The sequence below is a fragment of the Pyrus communis genome, chromosome 4, assembly GCF_041283825.1.
Source record: "Pyrus communis isolate YQ-2024b chromosome 4, ASM4128382v1, whole genome shotgun sequence".
NCBI classification, from domain to species: Eukaryota; Viridiplantae; Streptophyta; class Magnoliopsida; order Rosales; family Rosaceae; genus Pyrus; species Pyrus communis.
In genome coordinates, this window is record NC_142568.1 from 21,804,416 (window position 1) to 21,829,651 (window position 25,236).

A 25,236-nucleotide genomic window follows, 5' to 3' on the forward strand; every position below is an offset into this window, starting at 1 on the left:
CATCTAATCTTGTCTGCTCACATAACTTCCCGATTCTAGATTGCTTGTTTGACCAATTCATCAAACATGACTCCATATATGTATGGACATTACACTCTCAATCAACGAGTTGTGGAAAACAAGTTGTAGAACACTGATTTTGGATTTTTATTTTTAAAATGGGTGTAAAGATAAATTTGCATATTATATTAGGCTTGTGAGGGCAGTTTAGGTAGTAAAATTGGGTTTAAAGAGATATTGATAATTTCATTAAAAACTATATGGGTGTAAAGAATAAGTTGGGTGTAGAAAGAAAGAAGTTATATGGGTTCAAATAAAATTTCCCTATATCTAATGGGGGCGGATCCGTTATGTATTTTAACGATCTATACCATCTATTTTATAGAATATTATTCATAGATAATTTTTTTCAAAAGAAAAATTGACAAATTCAAAACCATTAAGACCATTTATTTGTAGTAAATAAAATATATGAATGCGATTCTATAAAGAAACCCAAACTCTTCAATGCAAAGATCATATGGTTTCAAAATTGAGTGATTTTTAGTATACATGATTTTAGAGAGAAGACTTAAAAGATAACCAGTTTTTTTTTTTCCCAAGAAAAAAGATAAACAGTTTGAATTGTTAAAAACATTATGAAGTGAATTCCACAAAAATGTAGGTAAAAAATTGTGTAAACTCTATATTACTTGCTTAGGGGATATGCATGGCCCAAATTAACAATAATTATTGCCTTAAATCTAATAATCTGATTAATTAGACATCGGTTGGACGTAGCTACCGAACCAAATATTGTATTAGTTAGTACACACGTTTGATTACAGCTATTTGGCCAAAATACATGTTTAGTGAGCTTTTGTCAATCAATCAACGCTGAAGTCAAATTACATGTTTATAAACATATACTGAATAGGATTAATTAATTATATGGCTGTAATCTTTAAGTGCAATGTAACTAGATATGCCCAAACGATCTCTGTCACACTAACCCACCTCCAACTGGACAGAGTTTTTTAACTGGTATTTTTAATCCGTGCGTTATATGCAAGGGGATGAGATAGTTAATATAGTTGATATTTCATTAACATAATATACAATGCAGTTAATGGATATGTTACAACACGAATGAATGACAAAACAACATGCCGGCAGCGTTGTATGGTGATACAGAAAAACCCAAATGAACGCGAAGAAATTAAAGATCTAACCGATAAGAAATAGCAATACAACACGACAGAAGCGACGACAGACAGACATCGCTGAGGTATAAAATATTGTTCCAGAATTAAGATATTGCAAATACTATACGTGCGTCATGCATTTTGTAGTCTTATTGCCTAACAACCTCTGCTCTTATATATTTATACATTGCCTTAAATTATTTGCTCCTGAGGATTCAAAAAGTGATTGGACACCGCCAATTATTATTCACGACGCAAACCAATCACATAAATAATTAGACTGTTACATACACACACACACGCTAAAATGAGGGCGAGTGCAATAGAAATGTTGCTCCTTATTTATTGAAAGATTACGAATTCGAGTCGTGGAAACAAATTATTTAAAAAGTAAAAATAAGGCTATATACAATAGATATTCCTTTCCCTTTCCCTGACTCTTACAAAGCAGTGTTGAATTGAGGTCACCTTTAGATATATATGCTAAAATATACCTATATTTGTCGGACTCATCTAGTAACATACAACATCTAATTGTCACGGCAAGACTTGGGTCTATTTTCCCAAATCTTAGGTCGTCTTAAAAAAGTTAAAAACACTAATACTATGATGGCCAGGAGTCCTATTTATCTTCATTTAGAATTAGAATCTCTTCAATCAACTCCCATAAATAACGGATTCAATACTATTTTATTATGCAGATCATTGTGTGATTTATCGTAAATCTCTCACCACTTTACAAATGTTGTTATATTGAAAACTATAAATAACTAAATAAACTTGTAATATTGGTCCATATAAGTAGAGGCATATAAGTTCGTTTGAAAGTATTTTTAAAATGACTGAAAACTCTTTTAGAGAAAATATTTTTGAATTCTAAAAGCACTTGAGTGCTTCTGGCAATAAGCACGAATTATGTGCTTCCTGCAAGAAATACTTCAAATACTTTTTCAAAATTTACTTACATTTTTATTAAAAATTAATTTCAAAAATATTTTCATCAAAACTTTTTTAGTCATTTTAAATGTCATACAAACCTATATATGCATTCACCTCCGTTAAACTTTCCAACGCCCATGTCAATACTGATCCGCAATCATTACGGAAAAAGGTCGATCGATCCATCGAATTGTTAATCATGATTAATTCATGGTTATTATGGATAGTAAAAGTAAAAATAATTGAGTAGATTTGTAGCCCTTAGATTTACAATGATTAACATTCGTACCACTTAGATAAAGTGATTAATTAATCATATTAGTTGTACACTTAGAAAATCATTTGAAATTGGAAAGCATTTTTGCTCACCACCATTTAATGTGGTGTATACTCATCATCTTATTTATCACCGTTAGATAAATTTAAATTTCGAGATTTGTGTAGTAGACACAAATCTCGAAATTCAAACTCATCTAACGGTGATAAATAAGGTGATGAGCATACACCACACTAAATGATAATGAGCAAAAATACACTCTTTGAAATTGTCACCGCCATTTTTATTTGAATAATTTCCCCATCCCATAAATAATATAAAAGGGCCCAACGTATTAAAAGCTATATTATTATTAATATCATATCTATAAATTGTGTGCTTTGTCAACAATATAATTTAAGCAGGTTAATTAATATTTAAATAATAATTTAATCATTAACAATCACTCGTGTGTTTTACAAAATATAATTTAAATAAATAATTTCTCTAACATTATCCTTTTATTTTCAAAAGCTTTATTGTGACATCCCACATCGCTCAGGGTAGTGATCCTTAAATGTATATTCCAATCCCTACCTAGCACGAGGCCTTTTGGGAGCTCACTGGCTTCGGGATCCGTAGGAACTTTGAAGTTAAGTGAGAAGGGAGCTAGAGCAATCCCATGATGGGTGACCCACTGGGAAGTTGCTCGTGAGTTCCCAAAAACAAAACCATGAGGGAATGGTAAGCCCAAAGAGGACAATATCGTGCTACGGTGGTGGAGTGGGCCCGGGAAGTGATCCCCCCGGGCAGGGATGTGACATTTATCAACAAAAAAAAAAAAAACATTTTTGATATCATGATAGGATTTTCTTAATTAGGAGCTTCTAATCTAGCTAGTGAATGAAGTTAGCTAGTTGAAAATCAAAGTACGCATAACAAAAAAACAATTATTATGAAACTACAAATATTATTTATAACGAAGAATGCCGAGATGACTACAAATTGAGGACATCTTGATTAACTTACTACTCAAACTAAAGTACAATTTATAATTATAGTGACATAAACTTAAGAAACCCAATGCATAAATACCAAAATATACCAATACAAATCAAAATCAAATCTCTAATTAATTTTCTAAATAAACTAATAAATTCCAACACTAAGTAGGAAAAGTTGAAGATTATGAACTGGTTTAAGTAGAGATCGAACCATGCACATTTGCTATTTTACAGAAAAATGATTGTTCCACATTTTTGTTTGTTTCTGTATTCGACTCTTTTTGCCTATCTAAAAGTCAAAATATATAGAAGTATGCATAAAGCAAAAAATATTGTATGGGCAAATTATTTCTCTTTTACATAACTTAATTGCTTATATATTTGACAAAAAAAAAAAAAAAATTGCTTATATAGTTTCAAGTAAATTGGCCATTGAAAACCCATGAGGTCTTGGAATAACCCTTTCAAAAGCAAAAATAAAATAAAACAATTAATGTAACTTTGTGGCTTTTTTGTTATTGGGATCATCGAGATAATAGTTGGAAAGCTACTTTCAAAACAGAACCCAAAGATTTTGCTGTCTCATAACGCGATGGATTAGAAAGTGGGGTGGGGTGTCATCATCAAATCATCAAATTATGAATCAAAAGGCCAGCAGGTTTTCATCTACAATGGTAGGTAGAACCGTAGAACTAGAGACTGCTCCGCCCCATCATACTTTCAACTTAAAACTTCAAAACAATAGAAGAAACCAAAAAAAAAAAAAAAAAAAAAAAAGAAACAAATGAAAATTTATAAATTAATATCTAAAACTTAAAACAAAACGAAATTTAAATTATAAAAAATACAAAAATTGAAAATGGTTGGACTTTAGCAACTTGTCAATGTCAAGCAATGCGATCTCAAATTTGGTAGGGGATCAAACTGTGGTTGGACTTAAACAACTAACAATCACATATTGAACTATGAAAAAAAAAAAAATCCTATATATTCAATTTTCTTACACAAAAATAATAATCTGGCTTTTTTTAGGTTTTTTTTCCTTTCTCATTTCTGAAATTTAAATTCATAAGTGATGTGGGATGAAATTCTTAGTATACATCTAAATTTAACAGAAAAATAAACGGCCTAAGTGAAAAAGACCAATAGTATAACACATTGTTAAGTTCGAGGACTAAACGAACTAATATGAGAGTTCATGAACTAAAATTAAACTAGGGTAAAATTCAAGAACCATTGCTACAATTAAATTTATTTTGTTAGAATATTCTAAGTTCAAATTTTTAGACGAAAATGATTGAATAAACTAAAAAATATAAAATTTTCTTGGTGAGCTAGGATATGTAAGAAACAAGATACAAGTCTATTAGGTGGACAGTGATGTGAAAACTTGGATGACCAACTTTGACATATTTGACAAAAACAAACATATATATTAACATTAATACGCGTTATTATCATTTTACAGTAGTAAGGAACATGCATGGGCCCTAAGTACTCAAGTTATTTACGACCATACTCGATCGAGTCATTCTCTCTTTTCGTCTCCTCCTTGAATTTTTGGCAAAATGTCGATATTTAGTTCTTAGTTAGAGAGAACGTTAAATTTTTCTTAATTTTTGACATCTTGGGAAATACTGAATCAAAATTATCGATTTTGATTTAAAAAAATTCTCTATCTGTGAATTAAGTTGATTATATTTTCTTGATTTCTTGGCGCCAAAGATGCCCATTAGTGCCAAAAGGTGTGGCCAATGATGAAAGATGCATCATTTTTCCTTTTCAAAATCCAACCTTTTGAGAAAAGAAGAAAAACATGTAACATGATTACAGTAAAGTTCCCAGGCAAAAAGGCACGGTCCAACTAAACAAACCAATCTGCAAAATTGCAAATTGGAATTGGGCAGTTGGTTCGAACCAAATATTTTTTTTACCAACGATATTTTACTTTAAACTAAACTAAACTGTAAGAAGAGAGTTTCGAACTCGATCAGATGCATAGGAAGAGCATATTCGCTTTAGCCAGGAAGAGCAAATTCGCTTTAGCTAATATATTATGTAACTATACGCACGTATGGAGAAACCAAATATATTTTTCTGTTCTTTGGTAAGAGTAGGAAAAGGTATAAATTTTGCGGATTAACATGACAAAATTGTGTTTAGCCAAAAAGCATATGGTCCAATATCTTAATAGATAGATTGTTGGGAATCTACTCATGCATTCGGATTCGAAACTTCCACTCACTTAAATTAATGTAATAGTTTTGAACCTTTCTCCTGTCCTAAATTAAAGTAATTAGGATGGTCAATGAAATTACGGTAATGGTCAATTGGGTCAACTAAGAACTGCATTTCAACCTAAGCAGGCCCATGTTTGGAAGCCCATCTAATATTTGAAGCCCCAACATACAAAAGCCTATTTGAAGCCCTAGACAATTAAGGCCCAAAGAAACCATTGACAAATCATAGGTTTGGAAAGCAAATGTAAACCCCTACTTTCAATTGATCCCGCGAGGCCTACGACACATTAACGGCTGAATCCACCGTTTTGTGCGTGAACGATTGATCTTAGCATTTCCCGTGTATAGAATCAGGTGTTGAGCAATAGAAACCATAGGGCACAAAATAACAATGAGATTATGAGATATTCTTTATAGGATATAGAACTAACTTTCTGTCAACAAAAAAAAGAGCCTACAAAGCTTTAAAACCCTGCTGAAAATACCAACAAAAAAGTCATCGAAACCAGCCTTGGATCTTTATCCGAATACATGTTTAACTTACAAAGATGATAAGTTCATAAAAGATAACAAGAAAGTAAAATTCTGTTCATCATGTCAGACTATATTATCTATGCAAACCCACTAACTAAACAGTTTTGGAAGAAACTTGAACGGCAAGTGACCTCTTGAAACAGTCATCCATAGCTCAGTCGAGAAATTTCCTAGTTACCCCGTTTCAAAAACCATGAGTAGCCATAAAAAATGCTGTCAAATTCCCCTAGTTTAATCTCCTATCATTGAATTTTTGACAATTTTCTTGTCCATCTGGAAGACTTCACAGTTACAGCTTGTTGCAGTTTTGAAACCACTTTACAAATCAAAAGAGAGATTAGCACCTTACCAGGATTAATTCTTCCAAATATCACAACTTCAAGATGACACGAGTCTTTAAACACTCCTAGCAGCCAGTTGGCCACTTTTCTCCAGTTTGATCAAGAGGTTTGCTATCTGTATCTTTGTTAACATTCAAAGCTTCATTCACCTTGTTTTCTTCTGAAGCCCCAACTTCACTAACAGTATCAGCATGACTTGATGTTACCTTGACTCTCCTCCGGGCCTTGCTGGAGGGTTTTGAGACTCGCTTTACCCCAGGGACATCTTCTGAGTTATTTTTTCTCTTTTTAACGCCTAATAACCCGTCTGCAAGAGCTTCCAATGCTTTAGGTGTTAGCGGTCGGTTTCTTGTGCTTTGCCTCCTAGAGATCATGTTAGAAGTACTCAAGGTGTCTACAACATGCGTTTCACTTGATGGGAGACACGGACTGTCTACATTTATTTCCAGGTTGACCACAACAACGTTTTCACTGTCCATCGAATCACGTAGGTTGAGCCTGGATGATTCCTGGTCTTGATGATTCTCATTCTTCTCATGCGACATGCGCTCACCTGAACAATTCCCACCACGAGTTTCAGAAGTATTCTCCTTTACTGGACCACCTTCAGCAAGAGAAGCAATTGATGGCTCCCTTTCAAGAGGACCCGCTAGAGAAACAACAAGCTCGCCTACATTTAGAGAACTCAAGGTGCCATGAGGTCCCACTTGTTCTGACTCCAAACCTTGAGAGCAAGTGTTGATGAGGCAACCTGTTTCTGCCTTGGCACAAGCAGCTAATCTTCGCCGTTTGGGGAGAGGACATACAGAATTTGAATGTTTATATTTTTCTTTCCGACTAAATTTATGTAATGTAGTCCTCTTCAGCTTCTTGTTATCAGACATGCCAGTTTTTTGATCTGGGTGGCCCTCTATTTTTTCTGCAGAATCTGCTTTATTTGTTACTTCCATTTGGTTTGTACCACCAATATCCGATGTATCCCTATGGCAGTTGTCGCTGAAGTTATTCACATCACCATCCAATGAAATATCGGCAGCATCAGGCTTATGCTTGCCCAATAAATCAGCAGAAGAAGTTTCTTCAATTTCTCGTAAAAGACCAGTTGACTTAGAAACACTTTCAAATACAGTTGGTGAGCATCTCAGTTCTATAACTGTTGATGATTTTCCTCTATGAACTAGACTGGTGTCGACAATCGTGAACCTCTTACGCTTCAGGTGCTTGGCCATATTGGGTTTACTGTTCAACTGCATTTCAGCAGTATCATTCTCATGTTCATTTAATTTATTCTCACAAGAGTCTCCTTCATTTTCTCTTGAACAATTGGTTTTTTGATTACTTTGGATTTCAACTGGTGAGTATCTCAGTTCCACTATGCCTTGTGATTTTCCCCCATGGACCAAACTGGTGTCAACAACAGTGAACTGCATCCGGTTTGGTTTGCTAGTAGCGACCCTAGGTTTGAGGTAGCAATGGCGTTGATGATTAGATAGATCATCCTGGTCTGATGTCGCCTCTGGAACAAGTTCTTCTTCACCTTGAAGCTGAATAAGTTCTGGTTCAGATGCCACTTTGTTCAGAACATCACTAACAGAATCAAAATACTGCTCTCCCCTTGTCAATTTTCTTCTTTTGAACTTCTTTATGCCAGGCGTAAGAAAAACCAGAGAATGTGTAGGTTGCTCAGAATGCCACCCATTTTCCAGCAAACGCGGCCAAACAGCCTCCCAAAAGATATCATTAGACCGCCCTTTGCTCAACCGAACCCCTCCAGTCAAATATTTAATTATTTCACTGAATGTAAGAGAACTAAACGCTTTGCCAGCTGGTAATTTTGGACAAGCTAGAAGCCCTTGGTTGTTCTTTCCAGGTTCCAGGGCAAAGCCTGTGAGATCTTCTTTCCCTTTCCCGATTCCTATAGCTTCCACAAGGACACGAATGCCAACAGTGGACTTCAAGAACGAGACATATTCTTCTAGAGACGTTGTCCCCTCTGCAAATAATTTGTAACCCTGCTAACAACAGATCACATGAGAGACGGGGAGTGAGAATCAAAACATTTACCTCTCAAATAGATAAAAGTAACTCAAGCTTCAACAGCATGCATAGAAGCGTTTGTATTCCATTTCTAAATCTAAGCTATATGTTATACAAGAATCAACCTATTCTGAATCATGAAATATTATGCATCTGACTTGTAACAACAGACGTCAACATTATTATATTTTATTATTGTCACTATTGAGAACTATTAACTGAGGAAAACAAACTTCCACCAATAAAATTCAGCAATGCATGCGTCAAACTCTCGATTCTGAAGAATGACAAAGAAGGGAGAATGAAGTGATGAAGCCATGGGAGTACAAAATGGTATCGACATGCATTAAGTGTGCTGTCAAACAAAATATACTTATTCTGGAATCTATAGCATCATAACAAGGTTTCCTTTTCAACTCCATTGCAAGATGGAAAAATAAATGGCGGTATAATCTGATCCTATTAATTTGTATTCAAGGACAGAAATATTTCTTACATATATACTTAAACAGTGAATTATGAAGTACCTCTGATAAAGATTTTTGAGATTCTTCAGAGACATGAGGAATTATACGAGATAACAGCTCCCGTTGCCTCCACCCTGTAAAAATTTTCTCCCCAATGATACATTTCTTTCTTCTACTTTTCCGGTACTCTGACCATATGCGGTGTGCATCAGACCTATAAAACTTCCCATAATAAAATGACAGTATTTCTCCGATGGTTTTGTGCTCCATGAATCTCTTCACCTGGTAAAAGCTCTTCCCAAAAATGTATAAGCCCAGAAGAAAACCATCCAATTCAGCATCACTCAACGTGCTTCTTGATGAACCGGGAACTGGATAACAGGACTTGCTTCTAAGTGATCGATTTGCATTCTCTTCCACCAAAATCGGCTCAACATTTTCTGCTTTTGATTCTTCTCCCTCGTCTAACCCAAATAACAAGGGTTCAACTTTAAGTTTTGAACTTTTCTTCCTCAGTCTAGTAGGATCCTTTTTTCTCTTTCTAGCTTCCTTAGAACTCTTTCCATTAACCACATTATCAGGGTTAGTTGGAGATTCCAGCCTGTGATCTTCAATACTATTCCCTTCGTCAGAATATACAATTGGTACGGGCAAACCAACTAGAAAGTAATGGGAACCACTAACAACTTTTGAATGAACGGGATTAGTCAAAAGCTTATACTGCTCAGCGTCCATAGTCATGGAAGGGATTACCACTTGGTATGCATCACCAACTCGGGGAGCCACCTGCTGCTCTCCGAACATATTGCTTATATCAGGACTACCTGGATCAAATAAATGCTGAACAGATGTCTCTTCGATGCAATTACCAACATCATCTGGCTGATCTGATTCCACCTGCCAAAGTTTATAGAAACATAACAATGAACACTTAGGAACGGAAAAAGGCATTAAACCTTCACCGCGAAACCTTCAGCATACTGCATTGGGTATCATTTGTCATATATCATCATCACTCCTCAATCCAACACGGTATATCAATTGTAAACTCGGGAGTGCAAATGCTAACGAAAAATGAAACCCAGATAAAGATAACTAGAACAAAGAAAAAAACGACCTGAATAAAAAAAGCACACATAAAAGCAGAAAATTTCAAGATCACCAAACCAAATTCTGATAAGCAACCTAGATCTATATCGATATAAGACACAACAAAAAATGCTATCAAGCATGTCAAAACAATCCACACAACGCAGCGTCACGAAAACAAAAGCCAAATAAATAACTAAAATCAAACGTGTGCAGCACTCTCTGAGACAAAAACACAGAAACTTACGCAATTACAACCAAAATATAACAAATTTACTGCCAAAAGTAAAAGCATTCAAACTAAACTTCCATAGCCAAACCCCGATTCGGATTCTCGTATTAACCCATAAAATTTAGCTCATATAAAACTCCAGAAAATGCAAACAATAACAACAATGCAAAGAGTTGTCTCACAAGCGTTAAAAACAGTATGCAAAAGAGTATTTAGAGAGAGAATTCAGTAGTGGCTAACCTCCATGGAAGAGCTTGAATGTCAAGAACCCACGTGAAAAACAAGACCTGCGCAAATGGGTTTTCGAGTTAACTTTTGATTCACATCTATTTTCAACCTTTACTATAATATCAAACACATCGAAAAAAAAGTATAGCAAATAAATAACAACCAAACACAGCCTTAAGAGAGAGAAAAAAAAAAAGAGGAGAGAGAGAGAGTACCTGGTTCAAAAGAGAAGAACTTTCATATGGGTTCAGAGGGATGAATTCACGGGCGCTGAAGGAAAGGACAGAGGAGAGAAGTGAGAACCAGAAAAATCAAAGTGGTGTTTGGTGTTTGCATACAGAGGAAGGAAGGCTTTATAGGCTAGAAGGAAGAGAGAATATGTTTGTCTCGTGTCAACAAGGAGTTTCATACAAGAGAAAAATGGCATCACATAAGAAACTTTTCAAGAGAAAAAAAAATGAAAAATAAAAAATAAAGACTCCAAAAATACAATTGACAAATCAAAACACTTCACTTTAAGTTGTTGCCAATGAATGTTCAGCATCATGACGTCGATATTTTTATTATCAGTTAAAAGGAGATCTTGGTATGAATCTCGTGAAAACTTTAAGTTGTCGCCAATGACTGTCTCGTTTAGTGGCGTCGATATTTTCATTGCGTAAAAATCGGAGATTTGAGTTTAATATTTATCGTATTAACCTGAAAAAGGAAAAAACCGATAAGATTTGAGCAAACTAGTGCAAACGAGAAATTACAACATTGTCTCTTCTTGATTTGACCGAAATACTCAAATTATGAAGCTTTCCTTATAAGATAAAAGAAATTAGGACTTTTTTCGTGTCCTCATAAATATTCAAATCTCGTTAGATATGTTTTATTTGTTATTAGTGAGGAGTGGAGATTTAAACTTGTGACATCTAACAAAGTTAAGAAGAAAGACGCCGTTAAAGTAAAGACTAGTTGAACAACCTTAACTCAATCCTAAAATGCTCATTTAACATGTGAAAGGGAGAACTTATAACCAAAATGATATTTAGGTTCAAATCTCGTAAATTTGTTTAGTTTAAACAAACAAAAAAACATGAATAAACTTCGAACAAACTTGTGTAAATGGGAAATGAGAAATTACATCATTGTCTATTTGTAATTAACTGAAATACTCAAATTATGACGTTTTCTTTGGAATAAAACAAACTAGAACTTATTCATGTCATCATAAATATTCGACTATCATAAGAACATGTTTGGTATAAGCATAGTATAAATTATTATAAACGACCTCAAGTCGATCTTATGGAAATACCCATTTAGCAAGCGGAAGTGAAAATTAGGTGATGTTAAAGAGAGTAAAATTTTAAATTATATCATGTAAACCATATGATGTTAAATAAGAAGTCTAATCATCAATCGCCACATCATGTAGTTTATAAAAAAATTGTCTAAAAATTTAGTCTTCCTCGTATTTTTCATAGAAAACTAAGACCAAAAGTAATAGAGGTGCTAGAAAAATATCAACAATATTGGCGAAATAGAAAATATTGTCGTTTATTAATGTTGAAAATTTTGTCATAACCATGAATTTATCGATATTTTGTTATTACGTGAGGGTTTCAAACTCTGTGTTCACTCTTCACTCATTGCCTCACACTTCTTCTCACCACTAAACTAACCCTTGAAGCCATCTTTGTCACTATATTTTTGTATCATTGGAAGTGTTTAAGATTTTATTTTTTAAAATTATTATTATCAAGGGGAGATGGAGGGTTCGAAACTATTACAACAGTAAGGAATGAGAGAGTTTTGAACTCGAAATGCATGAGTAAAAACCCAACACCTTATTTATTATGATATTGAACCACATGCACTTAAGATACATGCTTAAGGGTTGGTGTATAAATAGAGAACTGTTACATGCAAAATGTGTATCATGAAATGGAAGTGTATGATGTGTTGGCAATTACATGATACTTTTTTATGCTGAAAAGTTGACACGTTTGTTTGCCAAGTATGAAGCATGACTACAAACCTATATCATATGTATGCTATTATGCAAAACCTAAAACCTACCTTATAAATCAATCATGTTCCTTCACTTCAAAACGACATGGAGAAGCTTATCGATATGAATAATTTGGAGAGTGGTCATTGAGACTGTAAATTTTGTCAAATATTTACAGCATGATTAATACTAAGGAAACTAAATTTATAAATAATTTTTTAAATTAAATGACATGAAAGTTGATGATTGAATTATTACATAAACGTTGATAACGTACTCATTTCTTACTAGTGACACATCATTTAGTTTGTAAATTTTTTTTATACAAATTTAATCTTCATAACATTACTCTTATATGATATGATATGTATTAAAAGTGAGTTTGGGCCGAATGAAATGTCCAATAACCTAATAATTTGTATGAAATTATTTCCCATATATTATTTGTACGAGGGAAGATCTTGTAAAAAAATTGTGTGGGTGAGCGAAGCTCATAACTCGTCACTTTCAAGATTTGTCTTTTTAAAGTCTTCACATTTTGTCAAAATTTATTGATTTCAAATACTTTCAAGTAAAAGAATAACAGCTAAATTGATAATTTAAGGGATAAAATGTTTAATAATGTAATACTTTGTAACTGCATTGTAGTAAAAAATTAAAGGGTAAAGTACAAAAAACTACCTCAACTATTGGTATCACGACATTTTCATACGTTATCTTTTAAAATTGACAATGTCATACCTCATCTTACGAATTTGTGCCAATGTTATACCTTCCGTTAGCCTGCCGTTAATTTGTCAGTTAAATACTGACGTGGCTTGATTCAGGGCCCACTTTCTATTAAAAAAAAAAATAAAATATTATTAAAAACTAAAAAACAATCATTTAATATTTTTAAATATTAAAATAATAAAGAAATTTAAAAAACAAAAAAAAAAAACAAAAATCAAAACCTTTCATCGCCCAATTCGCATCCCCATTCCCAAACAGCTCCCCACTCGAGTCCGTCCCCACCACCACCGGAAAATCCGAACACGTCCCATACGCCGTCGAAGCCCCAATCAAGCAGCACCTCCGGGTCCCACTCCGCTCACTACTCCTCCCAAAAACCGACCTCTACCCACGACGCCGCCACTTCTTCGCGGAACTGGAAGCTCCCGTTCCTAGTATGGTGTCCGCCGGAGATCGTCCTGTCGTCGTCGACCAAGGTAAGCCGGGACATGTCGATGGCATCGATAGAAAAAGAAGTCGTCCTGTTGGAGAGGTAGGGGCGTTTGGTGTGGATGAGGAGGCCATTGGATTTGCGATCGGCAGAGGCTAGGGTTTTGGAAATGGGCGTGGAGGTCTGCTGCTGCTGGAAAAGTCTCCAGCCATGGAGCTGGAACGTGCAGGAATCGACATAACGCTATGAATCTAGGGATTTGTGTGACAACCCCTGCCTAATCTTCAACCAAAAAAATTTGAAAGCCCATCAACCCCCAACCCCCTGAAGAAGAAGAAAGAATTAGGAGAAGAAGAAGAAGAGACGAAAGGTTTTTTTTTTTTTTTTTTTTTCCTTCTTCTTTTGTTTTCTGGGTTGTAGCAGGTAGATGGGGGAAGGGGGAAAGGGACGAAAGGTTTTGTTTTGTTTTTTTTTTTTTTTTTACTTTTTTTTATTATTTTAATATTTAAAAAATATTAAATGATTTTTTTTTTTAGTTTTTAATAATATTTTATTAATTTTTTTTAATAGAAAGTGGGCCCTGAATCAAGCCACGTCAGCATTTAACTGACAAATTAACGGCAGGCTAATGGAAGGTATAATATTGGCACAAATTCGTAAGATGAGGTATGACATTGTCAATTTTAAAAGATAAGGTTGAAAGTGTTGTGACACCAATAGTTAAGGTAGTTTTTTGTACTTTACCCAAAATTAAAAATCAATTTTTGAAATACAAAAACCAAAATATTTCATACCTTAAACCAGGATAGTGCAAAATATAATGTGACCCATAGTATGCATTTATGTGGCATCCCACATCGTCCAGGGTAGTGATCCTTAAATGTATATTCTCATCCCTACCTAGCACGAGGCCTTTTGGAAGCCTTTTGGGAGCTCACTGGCTTCGGGTTCCGTATGAACTTCGAAGTTAAGCGAGAAGGGGGCTAGAGCAATCCCATGATGGGTGACCCACTGGGAAGTTGCTCGTGAGTTCCCAAAAACAAAATCGTGAGGGAATGGTAAGTCCAAAGCGGATAATATCGTGTTACGGTGGTGGAGCGGGCCTCGGAAATGATCCGCCCAGGGCCGGGATGTGACAATTTATCTTGTATTTTCACAAGGAAAATGTTAGCAAGACTATTTTTTAGACCATATTTTGTAAACCACATAATATAATGGTTGATGGTTGAATTCTTTATTTTTCAATGTGCTCGAAATACGGGACGATCTGCTATAAGTTATTACACAAGCGGAGTGAAATTTTTTTCCAAGTGTCTTTCTACGTGTATACTAACATATAAAGTATGTATATGTGTTTTGAGCAGTGGTGGAGCCAGGATTATATAACAATGGGGTCATGATAAGTAAGTGTAAAATTAAGCATATTTTTGTTTATAATTTGTCCACGTAGTAATATCGTATTTTTTGTTTATATGTAAAGCACTAACAAAAAGTCAAAGAAAACATCAAGCACCACACATTGCAATAAGCCACGAATCAAGAAGTCAATACATCCAGGAAATATGCAATCAAGGACATAAGTGAAAATTAGAACATGAGTTTTTTTTGGTCAATTAATAAGAATTTGAGTTAAGCACATTGTAAGAGATAGAGAAAATCTGAATTAAGAAGAAGATACACCACAAAAGAAGAAGATAGAGGAAAGAAAGAAGAAAATTGAAGCAGCAGCAGCAAAGAGGAAACCGTTGAGAAACAAAGCTAACCTACAAACCATTTATTTCCCAAATTGATAGGGGTCAAGACAAAAAAAAAAAAAAAGAAATAGAAAAAGAAAAACATTGAGTTATTGGGGTCATGTAAGCTCAATGACCCCAATGTGGCTCCGCTAGTGGTTTTAAGTACTAAGAAAATCTCTCTAAGTAGATGGCCTTTAGCATCACAATTTTCACAATGGCAAACCCTAAATGAAAACAGAAATAAATTCAAATTCGAAAAGATCATCCCTAACACGATAACTTCGTTAACCGTTTTACCGTTAGGTCACACGACAACTACAGTAATATCCGGACCTCAGTAAACGGCAGTGCATGTGACTAAACGACGTCACGCTACCCTCATCTCGTGCCGTTTTAGGGCTCTTGCCTTCTTCATTTCCATGGAAATTAAACCGGGCCTAATCGGGTTGATCCGGCCCACCGCCATCATCTGGTCAACGCTGTTCATTGAGCTCCAGATCAGCATATTTACAGAGTAACTCCTTTAGTTTAAGATAATCTTAACCATATTAATTTTTTATGGTAGTGTTTTATTAATTTTTGTCTATTGATTTTTTTTAAACTTATTCATTCGATTCGACTCGATAACCAAATTTACATAATAATTACGTTATCAACGTTTAAGTAATAATTCAATCATCAATAATCATGTTTCATTGTTTGTCAACTTTAGTCCAAATAATTGGTTACCATTTTAATATATTTAAGAGTAATGTTAGGAGATTAAATTTGTAAACTAAATAATATAGAAGTCAATGATTGAATTATTAATGACACATCATTTAGTTTACAAATTTAATCTATAAATTTAGTCTTCTTAACATTACTCTAGGTTTAAACAACAAGTGTGCAAAAGATTTAGTATTTAATTATATAAATTTGTTGTATGATCAGCATTTTTCCTCTGGAGATTCGTGCTTCAAAGCCTGTTGAGTGAGAAAAATGCAGCTAAATTAATTAAATAATTCAAAAGAGCATAAAATGTGGCGAATTTTGTGGATTTCGTGAGTTTAGTAAGCTTGAAAGATAATTAATTTACAGCTCTTAATGCTCAATTGGGAAATGTATTATTTGGAGTAATTTTGAAGTATTACTGCAAGATCCAATCTTTTTATCTTTCAGATTTTGGGTTTATAAGATATGTCAAGTTTGTGCAGAGGAAGATTGATTTGGCTTCAGTTTGGAGGAGATTCTTTATCTGGGTAGGTTTAAATTTGGAAGGTTTGTTTAATTAATGGTTAAGCGGGTTGCTTTCAGCTTCATTTTCTATGTTTCTCTTGTTAGATGTTGTTTGGATGCTGGGAAAATCTGAGGGAAAAGAAAGGAACTTTTTTAAGTCTTTCTAACTTGTGTTTGATGTTTTGGCTTTAGATTTGATGCATATTTCTGGAGATTCTGGTGCTGGATATGTTTAAATTTGGGTTATATATTTCAGTTATGGTTTACGTAGCTTGTTTTCAGCTTCGACTATATCTTTCCTTTGTAAGATGATGTTTGGATGCTGAGAAAATCTGAGGAAATGAAAGGAATTCTGAGTCTTTTAACTTGTGTTTGATGTTTTGGTTTTTGAGAATGAAATGGTATATTTAGAACTAATTCACACCGTGGTAACGGCAATTGGCTCCTCTGTGAAGTTTGGGAGAAATTTCATATGTTTATGCGTCTGTTGATCGCAAGAGAAAATTATCCATTGCTGTAAAATCTGATTCATGTTGCGAGATATACGCACAACCGAATCTTGGATTTTCTCCGTGAGCATGATAAATTTGATATGGAGGCTTAGTAATCCATTCTCTGTTCCTATAATTTCTTGGTAAAATGATACGTTGTTTTAGATGTGGAAGTTCGATGGTGGCTTGTGCAGAACATTTTACATTCAGATCATTTCGTAATCATTGTGATTTGGTTTTTTTACTAGGTTGAAAATCGGAGACAAGGAAGTACAGAATTAGTGGTTGGTTAGAAAGAAAGTTGAAGTTTCGTGCTTAATTCAGGATGGCGAGGTTGTGTCATCCGAAATGTAGACTAGGTAATAAATCAATGGGTTGGCTTCAGATTCTACTAGGAGGCCTTGTTATAATTTTGAGCATATGCAGTCTCGTGAAGTTCTACTCTGCTGGGTTTTTCTTCCACAATGAAGATATATGCCGACAATTTACTGGCGTCAAAGATGCATATGAAGGGTTTGACATAAAAGCTTTGTCTGATCGAGTAGGGGAAGTTCTAAATAAATTGGAAAGCTTACAAGAAAAGCTCGAGTCAGCTGTCCAGCAAATGGAGAAGGACAAAGAGACTTTACGTACAACTAACATTACAAAATTCGAGTACAAGAAGTATCTGGAGGAGGACGTAATCAGGCCTCTTTATGCCGCTCACATTTCTCTGAGGCTGATTCGGTTACCTAAAGCTGAAGGTATTCACAACTCAACGATGAAAGAGGAGCCTTTGATTAACACTTTTGTGATTGAAGAGATAAGGAAGTATATAACCCCAAAGGAGAGTAGAACCGGGAAGCTTAATATATATGGAACAGAAAGGATATACAATACAATTGGACATGCTTGTGTGTTATACAAGAAAGAGTTGGAAGAGTACATGAGCTATGATATCGGGTCTTATTGTAACGATGATTGGAACTTAGCTCAGAAGCTGATGCTTAACGGTTGTGATCCTCTGCCTCGGAGGCGGTGCTTGACAAGGGCCTCAATGGTCTACCAGAAGCCTTACCCTATCAATGAGTCTCTTTGGAAACTGCCGGATGATAGAAATGTGCGGTGGAGCAATTATCAGTGCAGGAACTTTAAGTGCTTGATGGGAAACAACACCAAGAAGGGTTATTTCAAGTGTGTCGGGTGTTTCGAAATGGAGAAGGAAAAGCTTAAATGGGTTACAAATAGCTCACTTTCCGTTGATTTTCTGATCAGTGATGTTTTGACTATTAAGCCCGGGGAGATGAGGATTGGTCTCGACTTTGGCATTGGCACTGGAAGTTTCGCTGCAAGGATGAGAGAGCATAACATTACAGTAGTCTCTACTGCTCTTAACCTCAAGGCGCCTTTCAACGAGATGATTGCACTGAGAGGTTTGATTCCATTGTTTGTAACATTGAATCAACGCCTACCATTCTTCGACAACACAATGGACCTGATTCACACCAGTGGATTTCTAGACGGCTGGATTGACCTGCAACTGCTGGATTTTATCCTGTTTGATTGGGATCGAATTCTGAGGCCAGGCGGATTGTTATGGATTGACCGGTTCTTCTGTGTTAGAAAGGATTTGGATGATTTCATGTACATGTTTCTGCAGCTGAGGTACAAGAAACACAAGTGGGCTATTTCTCCTAAATCAAAGGATGAGGTCTACTTTTCTGCGCTGTTGGAGAAACCTCCAAGAGCAATATAGTTACATGTTTTGTACTAAGAAAAATAGCTTTTCCCTAAAATGTGATCGTCTTTGTTTTCGTAATCGACATTTTGGCTAATAACATGAGTTATGAATTCATTAGTGACAACTGAGCTAGCTCTACTGCATAGAATGTTTCTCTCCAGCAAAGGTTTTGATTTCGAGTTCAATTTACATGAAACCATGAGGCTTTTAGTCTCCTAAACTCCATTGTTATCGCAAAAGATTGTAAAATACTCGGTTTGAAATACATAAATAGGGTGCCTAAATCCCTTCCTTTTCCTAAGACCCCAAGCTAAATGAGGCCCAAAGACAATGGTACAAATCAGGCCAGAAAAGCACTGCTGAGACTCTCAGCTCCTGGACTTATAGTGCAGGCTGCAAACCAAGCTGCAACCCATTTTATCCCTAAACAAATTTGCAACCCATGTTTAACTTCGTTTTGGGCTTGTTGATAACAAACCAAATCCCACATTCGAGCACAGTACGTTGAAGAGGAGAATTTTTGAGTCCGACGGCAACTGAACTACGTGTCCATGCTGATCTAAACACAAAATACATCCCCTATCCCACTCCCCATGACTTGTCGTGCTAACCATGATCTACTGTTGGTTCCATCCTATGTCACGATCCACTGTTGGTTCCATCCTATGTCACAAGACTCACAACCCCCCTAATCCGACACACGTACAGAAGGCCTTCTCGTTGAAGAGTACACAAAGTCCTACGTCAAAGATTTGACACAACAACAAAGCATTTTTTTCACTAAGTATGGTCGGCTGTATGAATCCTAAAACGTCATTGCGCTCAGCTCTGTGCCACGTCTTCCGTTAGATCCAAGTACTCCAAGTTTTTTCTCAAAGTCTCTTCCAAAGTCTTCTTAGGTCTTCTATCTGTTCAGCCCTGAACCTCTGTCACGTAATTGCATATTCTAACCGAAGCGTCTGTAAGCCTTCGTTTCACATGCCCAAACCATCGTAACTGATTTTCTCTCATTTTTCCTTCAATTTCGGCTACTCCTACTTTACCTTGGATATCCTCATTCCTAATCTTATCTTTCTCGTGTGCCCACACATCCAATGAAGCATTCTCATCTCCACTACATTCATTTTATGTACATGTTGATGCTTTACCGCCCAACATTCCATATCATAGAGTATAATTTTCACTTATCAACATTCCGTGCCATAAAGATTTGACACAATAAAGTATAATTTATATTGAGTGGTTTTATTTCTAATCTTATCCAAGTCTTTTGTGCTAATTTCACACTCGTTGGTCTAATAAGCGGTTGAATTGAAGACAATATCGGTGCTTGACCTATTAGAAGGGGACTTCTGACCTTCTATCTGGAGTTTTAATGCAAATTACAATCAAGAGAATTAAATGAATCATGTAAGAGTATTGAGTAGAAAGTTACACCCATGAAATTAAGTCTCCTTCAGTACCAAGAAATTTCTTTGTCGAGCTATATATGTATGTACTTAAAAAGGAAAAAACCGCCAATTGCGAATTATTATTTTCGTAAATCATAGTAGTATAGAAAAAATGTGTATCTATATGTCTATCTGGTTAAAAAACAGTAGAACATTATCACAAAAGTATGTCATAAAAATATCCCTTATCGGCTGGAATATTTGATCTAGCTAGAATATATAGTACACGTATATATGTCTATTTTTTGCTAGCTAGGTAGGAATCAAGTTTCTCTCGGGATTTTTAAGTTCAAAGTCGTCATACTCAAACATTTGGGCTGTTCATAAAGGAGAAAAAGAGATTTGTGTGAAGTAGGATAATGAGATAGACCAAAAAAGAACGTAGAATTTAAAATAAATAATCACCTCAAACTCAGAAATTTAGAAAGGATGTCAATTTGCTATGCCGTAGCTAAGTGCACAATATTTGTTCTTGATGGACATCAAGGAATAATATTTCGCTCTAAGGCCATGTCCAGAACTTTCCATACAAGTACTCCTTCATTTCCTGCCTATGAGAATATTTATTTAGTCAGATGCCACCCATCAATAGTAAGCTAAAAAAAGAATATGATGAAAAGAATAAAAACAAAGTTGGATTATGCCCTACAAAAAGAAGGAAGGTACACAAAGTGTTTTATTCTTCTAACTCGCTCAGCGCAATTTGTTAAGAGCATTATTTTATTTTTATTTTTTACATTTGAAGTTTTGAATTGAAAAAAGGTAGGGTTTTACTTTATTATAAAATTAATTAGTAATATGAGAAATAGTTCAATTATTTATAAACGCATGCAAGGTCTTTCATTCCACCAATGTGAAATTTATTCTTAACACGCCTCATCACGTGTGATGGATTTTCAAATCTATTACATGGATAACACAACGGGATGGCGTGGAACACGTGTGACCGTTAGACTTCACATGTTGGATAACCTGATCTAATATAATAAAGTTAGGAATTATACCATAAAACTAATTAATAATATGAGAAATAATCCAATTACTCACATACAAAAATTTATCCTCCCATCAAAGTGGAATTTATTCCCAATACAAATTCATATCTTTCTTTTCAAATATCCCTTGTATAAAATATGAAAATAAAATTTTCTTAAAAGACTTCCAAGTGTTTATGGGTTTTATTTTATGTGTCATGTGTGTCATGTGTTGTGCCCACCCATCCCCATTTGTTTATTACCATATCGTTCGTGCACTAGGATTAATAACCTAGTAATTAATTTTTCAAAGCCTAGATATGTTTAAGGTATCGTTTGGTATGCAGACGGGATGGGCTGGAACGGGACGGAACGGATCGGGAGCAAAGATGTCCTCGGATGGAAACAAGGAGGAAGAAGAAGGAGACAGAGAGATTATAATTTTGTGTTCCACGGATATGGAACGAGTCGTTCCAGGGGGGTAAGGTGGAACGAAAATTCACCCAAAACTCTTCCCGTGGAATGGCTCGTTCCACCCGTTTTAGGCGCACCAAACGTGGACGAAACACCTTGTCCCACTCTGTTTCGTCCCGTCCCACGTACCAAACGGTACCTAATGGAAGTTAAAGAACCTTTATGCAACTTGGTTCATATTTAATTCAAAGCATATATGCTTTATACGCGCATAGTAATGTTAGAGAGACTAAATTTGAAAACTAAATAATGTGTCACCAATAGGAATAAGCACGTTATCAATGTTTAAGTAATCAACTAATTATCAACTTTCATGTCATTTCATTTTCAAAACTTTGTCTCCAAATTTTGTCTCTCTAGCATTACCCATACGCATAATCCCATCTCATTTGATAAGGAAAGAATGAGTTTTCTATTAACCAGTCTAATGAAGATCGGATATCTCGATTGCTGAATAAACAATGGAATTATGGAACGGTTTAACTTCTAATTTGGGTATGCATTAGTGATAATGTGGATGATCGTACAATGTAAAAAGTAATTAAGCACGTTTGTGGAAGGTTTAACAAATTAAAATGTTTATTTATACTTACCTCACTTTGCTTAACTAGCTAGTTATATCTTACAAAAAGTTCTTCCAAAATGTAACCTAAAGTAGCAATATTATATATTGTGTTTGAAACAAGACCATATACTGCTTAAAACATGCATATGGAATCGGAGAATGTAAGAAGTTATAATGATTTAAGGCGAGTTGCGATGAGTTTTTTGGCAGCGTAGCTTCAATTCGTGATGACAGACAATTTAGGTTTAGAGTTATAGTTACTTTAGGGTTTTGGTTGTTGTCTTGATTTTTTCCTTTGATGTGGGTGATTTATCCCTTTTGGATTTATTACTTTTTACTTTTACTGTTAATTTTTTTTTTTTTAAGAAAAACTAATGACAAGGATTTGAAAAGTTTGAGTTTTAACGATAAGAACAAAATAAATGGTAAAACGAATAGTATCAGGATTGACTTTTTAGTGTAAAAATGTGGTTTTTCGTTAAAATGAACTGTACTGTGAACTTTTTGTTAAAGTTCCATTTTTTTATGTTTTTAGATGCCTTAGTGTATGGTTGAAGTTTTATCTCACAAAGTATGGTATCTAATTAATAGTAATCCAAATTAGTAAATAAGGCGTTGTTAGGTTACTAATTAGGTCTTATATGATCTTAACTTATCCATAAGCAATTGAGTTGGAGGATCGACTTGACCAAAACCTAACATACTTGCATGATTCACATATGAAATTAAGGAAATGCATTGTCTGTTTGTCACCAAATAGAGTGACAAACTCATAACTAAACCTAATGGATGAGCTAATCAAACACTAATTAAGGTTAGTAATCAGTTCTTTTTAGGTAGTTTTTGGTTGGATCCATCCCTAAACATGAAACGTGCACAAACGTCATCCACTAATCTGAGATAGGTACGAACTACAAGAACACTTCAGGATTTATTAATCTTAGATTAGGAAGAGAGCGTTAGAGGTTTTGTGGGGACCGTTGTACTATAAATATAAATCATTTTAAGATAGTTGTACTATACATCTTTGATTGGCTTAATAAACGTACTGTTTACATTTGTTTAAAACCACTTCCTTTTCAAAATCCATAGGGCTCCAAAGTTCAGATGCTACTAGAATATTGTAGAAATAGTGTAAAGAATTAATTGCTCTTTCTTGCTAATTAGATCAATTGATTTACTTTAGAGCAATTCCACGGAGGAGGATAAGGGTAAGGGCATGTAACTGTTCTTCTGAAAAGTAATTGTCTTTGTACAAGTTCACTTGTTAGGTAAGGATAAGGGTGATGACTATTTACAAATATATTTGTTTTTACTTTTTATGCCTTGTAAGTGTGCTTAAGTGTGAACTTTGTAAGTTTATTTGAAATTAAAACTTCTTGTTTAACTCCATTAAATTAATTTCAAATACAAAGCAAAGCATAGTATTGCAACCTAGTACGATACTGAAACAATATTATTCTCAGTAGCCTACAACCTATGGCATCCAATGCATGGTGCTAGGGCATCCAACGTATGACACAATTTTGTTTTTCATGGTATGCTTCATGACATTCCAACATTCGTGCTTTGTGAATGATTTATTATTGTTCCGAAGATTGAACCACATGTGTTCTTGTAGTTGCTGAATAAAGAATTCTTAAACAACATAACAAATTACATAATCAAATGATTACTTTTAATTACCAAAAGGTCCTAATACAAATTACTTACATTCGAAATTTATTAATAATAATATGTTATTACCTCATTGGCTAGACTATGCCAATTCGATAAATTGCTTCTGCTTTTTTTAGGGCTTCTTGCCAAGATTTCAATGCTTTATGTAGATATTTGAACCTACTTGACAAAGATTGCTCGGTCAATGATGTGCCTTGAATCTGCTCGACAAATTGCGCATGAATCTTTTTCCACATTTGTTACATTGTCATCGATGACCGGGTCATGAGTAACATGCACCCAACACTCATGCAAAGCAGCGTCTTCTTTGATCGACCAATTTGCCTTCTCACTCATTTAATTTAATTTAATTTTTTTTGGGAAAAAGAGGATTTAGAAAGAGGAAAACAAATATAGGAGATTTTAGTAAAAATAAATATTGAGTTGTGATGTGGTGTGGTGTGGGGAATCAAGAAAATAGTTGGGTATTTATAAAAAAATAAAAAATCCCTATTTTTTTTTTTCTATTTTATAACCATTGGATTAATCCTGGCAATTGATTTCTCTACTCATTTGTAATCAGATGCATCAGAACATGCCATGTGGCACACCAATAACTTTTTTGAATTTTTTCCAACGGTCCATATCAGCAAGTTGTTGAAATCCAAAGGCTCTCATCGCAACACGTCATAAAGTTGTTTGGCTCTTTTGTTGGAGCTCTTGCAATGGGGCCTATGATAGCATATAATGTCGATCACTCTTCTTCCTTACATGTGTAATACACGCGTCAAACACTAAAAAAAGAGATACATGGCTGACGTTAAATTGCATGGGCAACTGGGCGGGTTTAGCGTGGCCCACCAATTTCCCTCCTTTTTGCCCACTAGAGGTGGTTTTTGAGGTAAAGGGCAATTGGGAAGCCCTTGCTTTTGCCCTTTTAATTGGTGGAATTGCTCTAAAAGTCATCTTAAACTTTAGTTTGACCATCATAATATTTGGACAAGTTGGAATTTGTTAGTAACAATTCACTCAAATTTCAAAATTTATTTTGATTAGTAGTTAAAACAAATGAACATTTTTATTTTATAGAATAGCTAGGGTATGTATCATCAAATACTAAAACATTTACAGAGTTAATTAATACTAGTAGTATGATTTGTGATGTCGACACATACGTACATACACATACATATATGTAAACATCTACATATAAAAATATAAGTGTGCGTTTTGATA

General features: G+C 34.8%; 2 protein-coding genes and 1 pseudogene across 2 annotated transcripts; 1 reads left to right on the forward strand and 2 right to left on the reverse strand.

Moving 5' to 3' along the window:
• Positions 1-6,020: 6,020 nt before the first annotated feature.
• Positions 6,021-10,948, reverse strand: LOC137723429 (uncharacterized). The gene is made up of 4 exons (XM_068462627.2): positions 10,767-10,948; positions 10,564-10,610; positions 9,063-9,899; positions 6,021-8,510 (listed from the first exon to the last, which is right to left on the reverse strand). Exons 2-4 carry the CDS (start codon positions 10,567-10,569, stop codon positions 6,564-6,566), a joined length of 2,790 nt encoding a protein of 929 aa, XP_068318728.2. The 5' UTR covers positions 10,570-10,610; positions 10,767-10,948; the 3' UTR covers positions 6,021-6,563.
• Positions 10,949-13,149: 2,201 nt separating this feature from the next.
• On the reverse strand, positions 13,150-15,953 carry LOC148697629 (uncharacterized; annotated as a pseudogene).
• Positions 15,954-16,350: 397 nt separating this feature from the next.
• Positions 16,351-19,001, forward strand: LOC137723733 (putative methyltransferase At1g29790). The gene is made up of 2 exons (XM_068462927.2): positions 16,351-16,689; positions 17,406-19,001. Exon 2 carries the CDS (start codon positions 17,483-17,485, stop codon positions 18,890-18,892), a length of 1,410 nt encoding a protein of 469 aa, XP_068319028.2. The 5' UTR covers positions 16,351-16,689; positions 17,406-17,482; the 3' UTR covers positions 18,893-19,001.
• Positions 19,002-25,236: the final 6,235 nt, after the last annotated feature.

What these genes read in the sequence shown, in the direction of transcription:
- LOC137723429 (XM_068462627.2), bottom strand. An exon ending in CTCAAAAATCTTTATCAGAG is followed by an intron (nt 8,511 to 9,062) that starts GTACTTCATAAT and finishes TGTTGTTAGCAG; the next exon opens with GGTTACAAATTATTTGCAGA.
- LOC137723733 (XM_068462927.2), top strand. Translation starts at nt 17,483, where the DNA reads ATGGCGAGGTTGTGTCATCCGAAATGTAGACTAGGTAATAAATCAATG.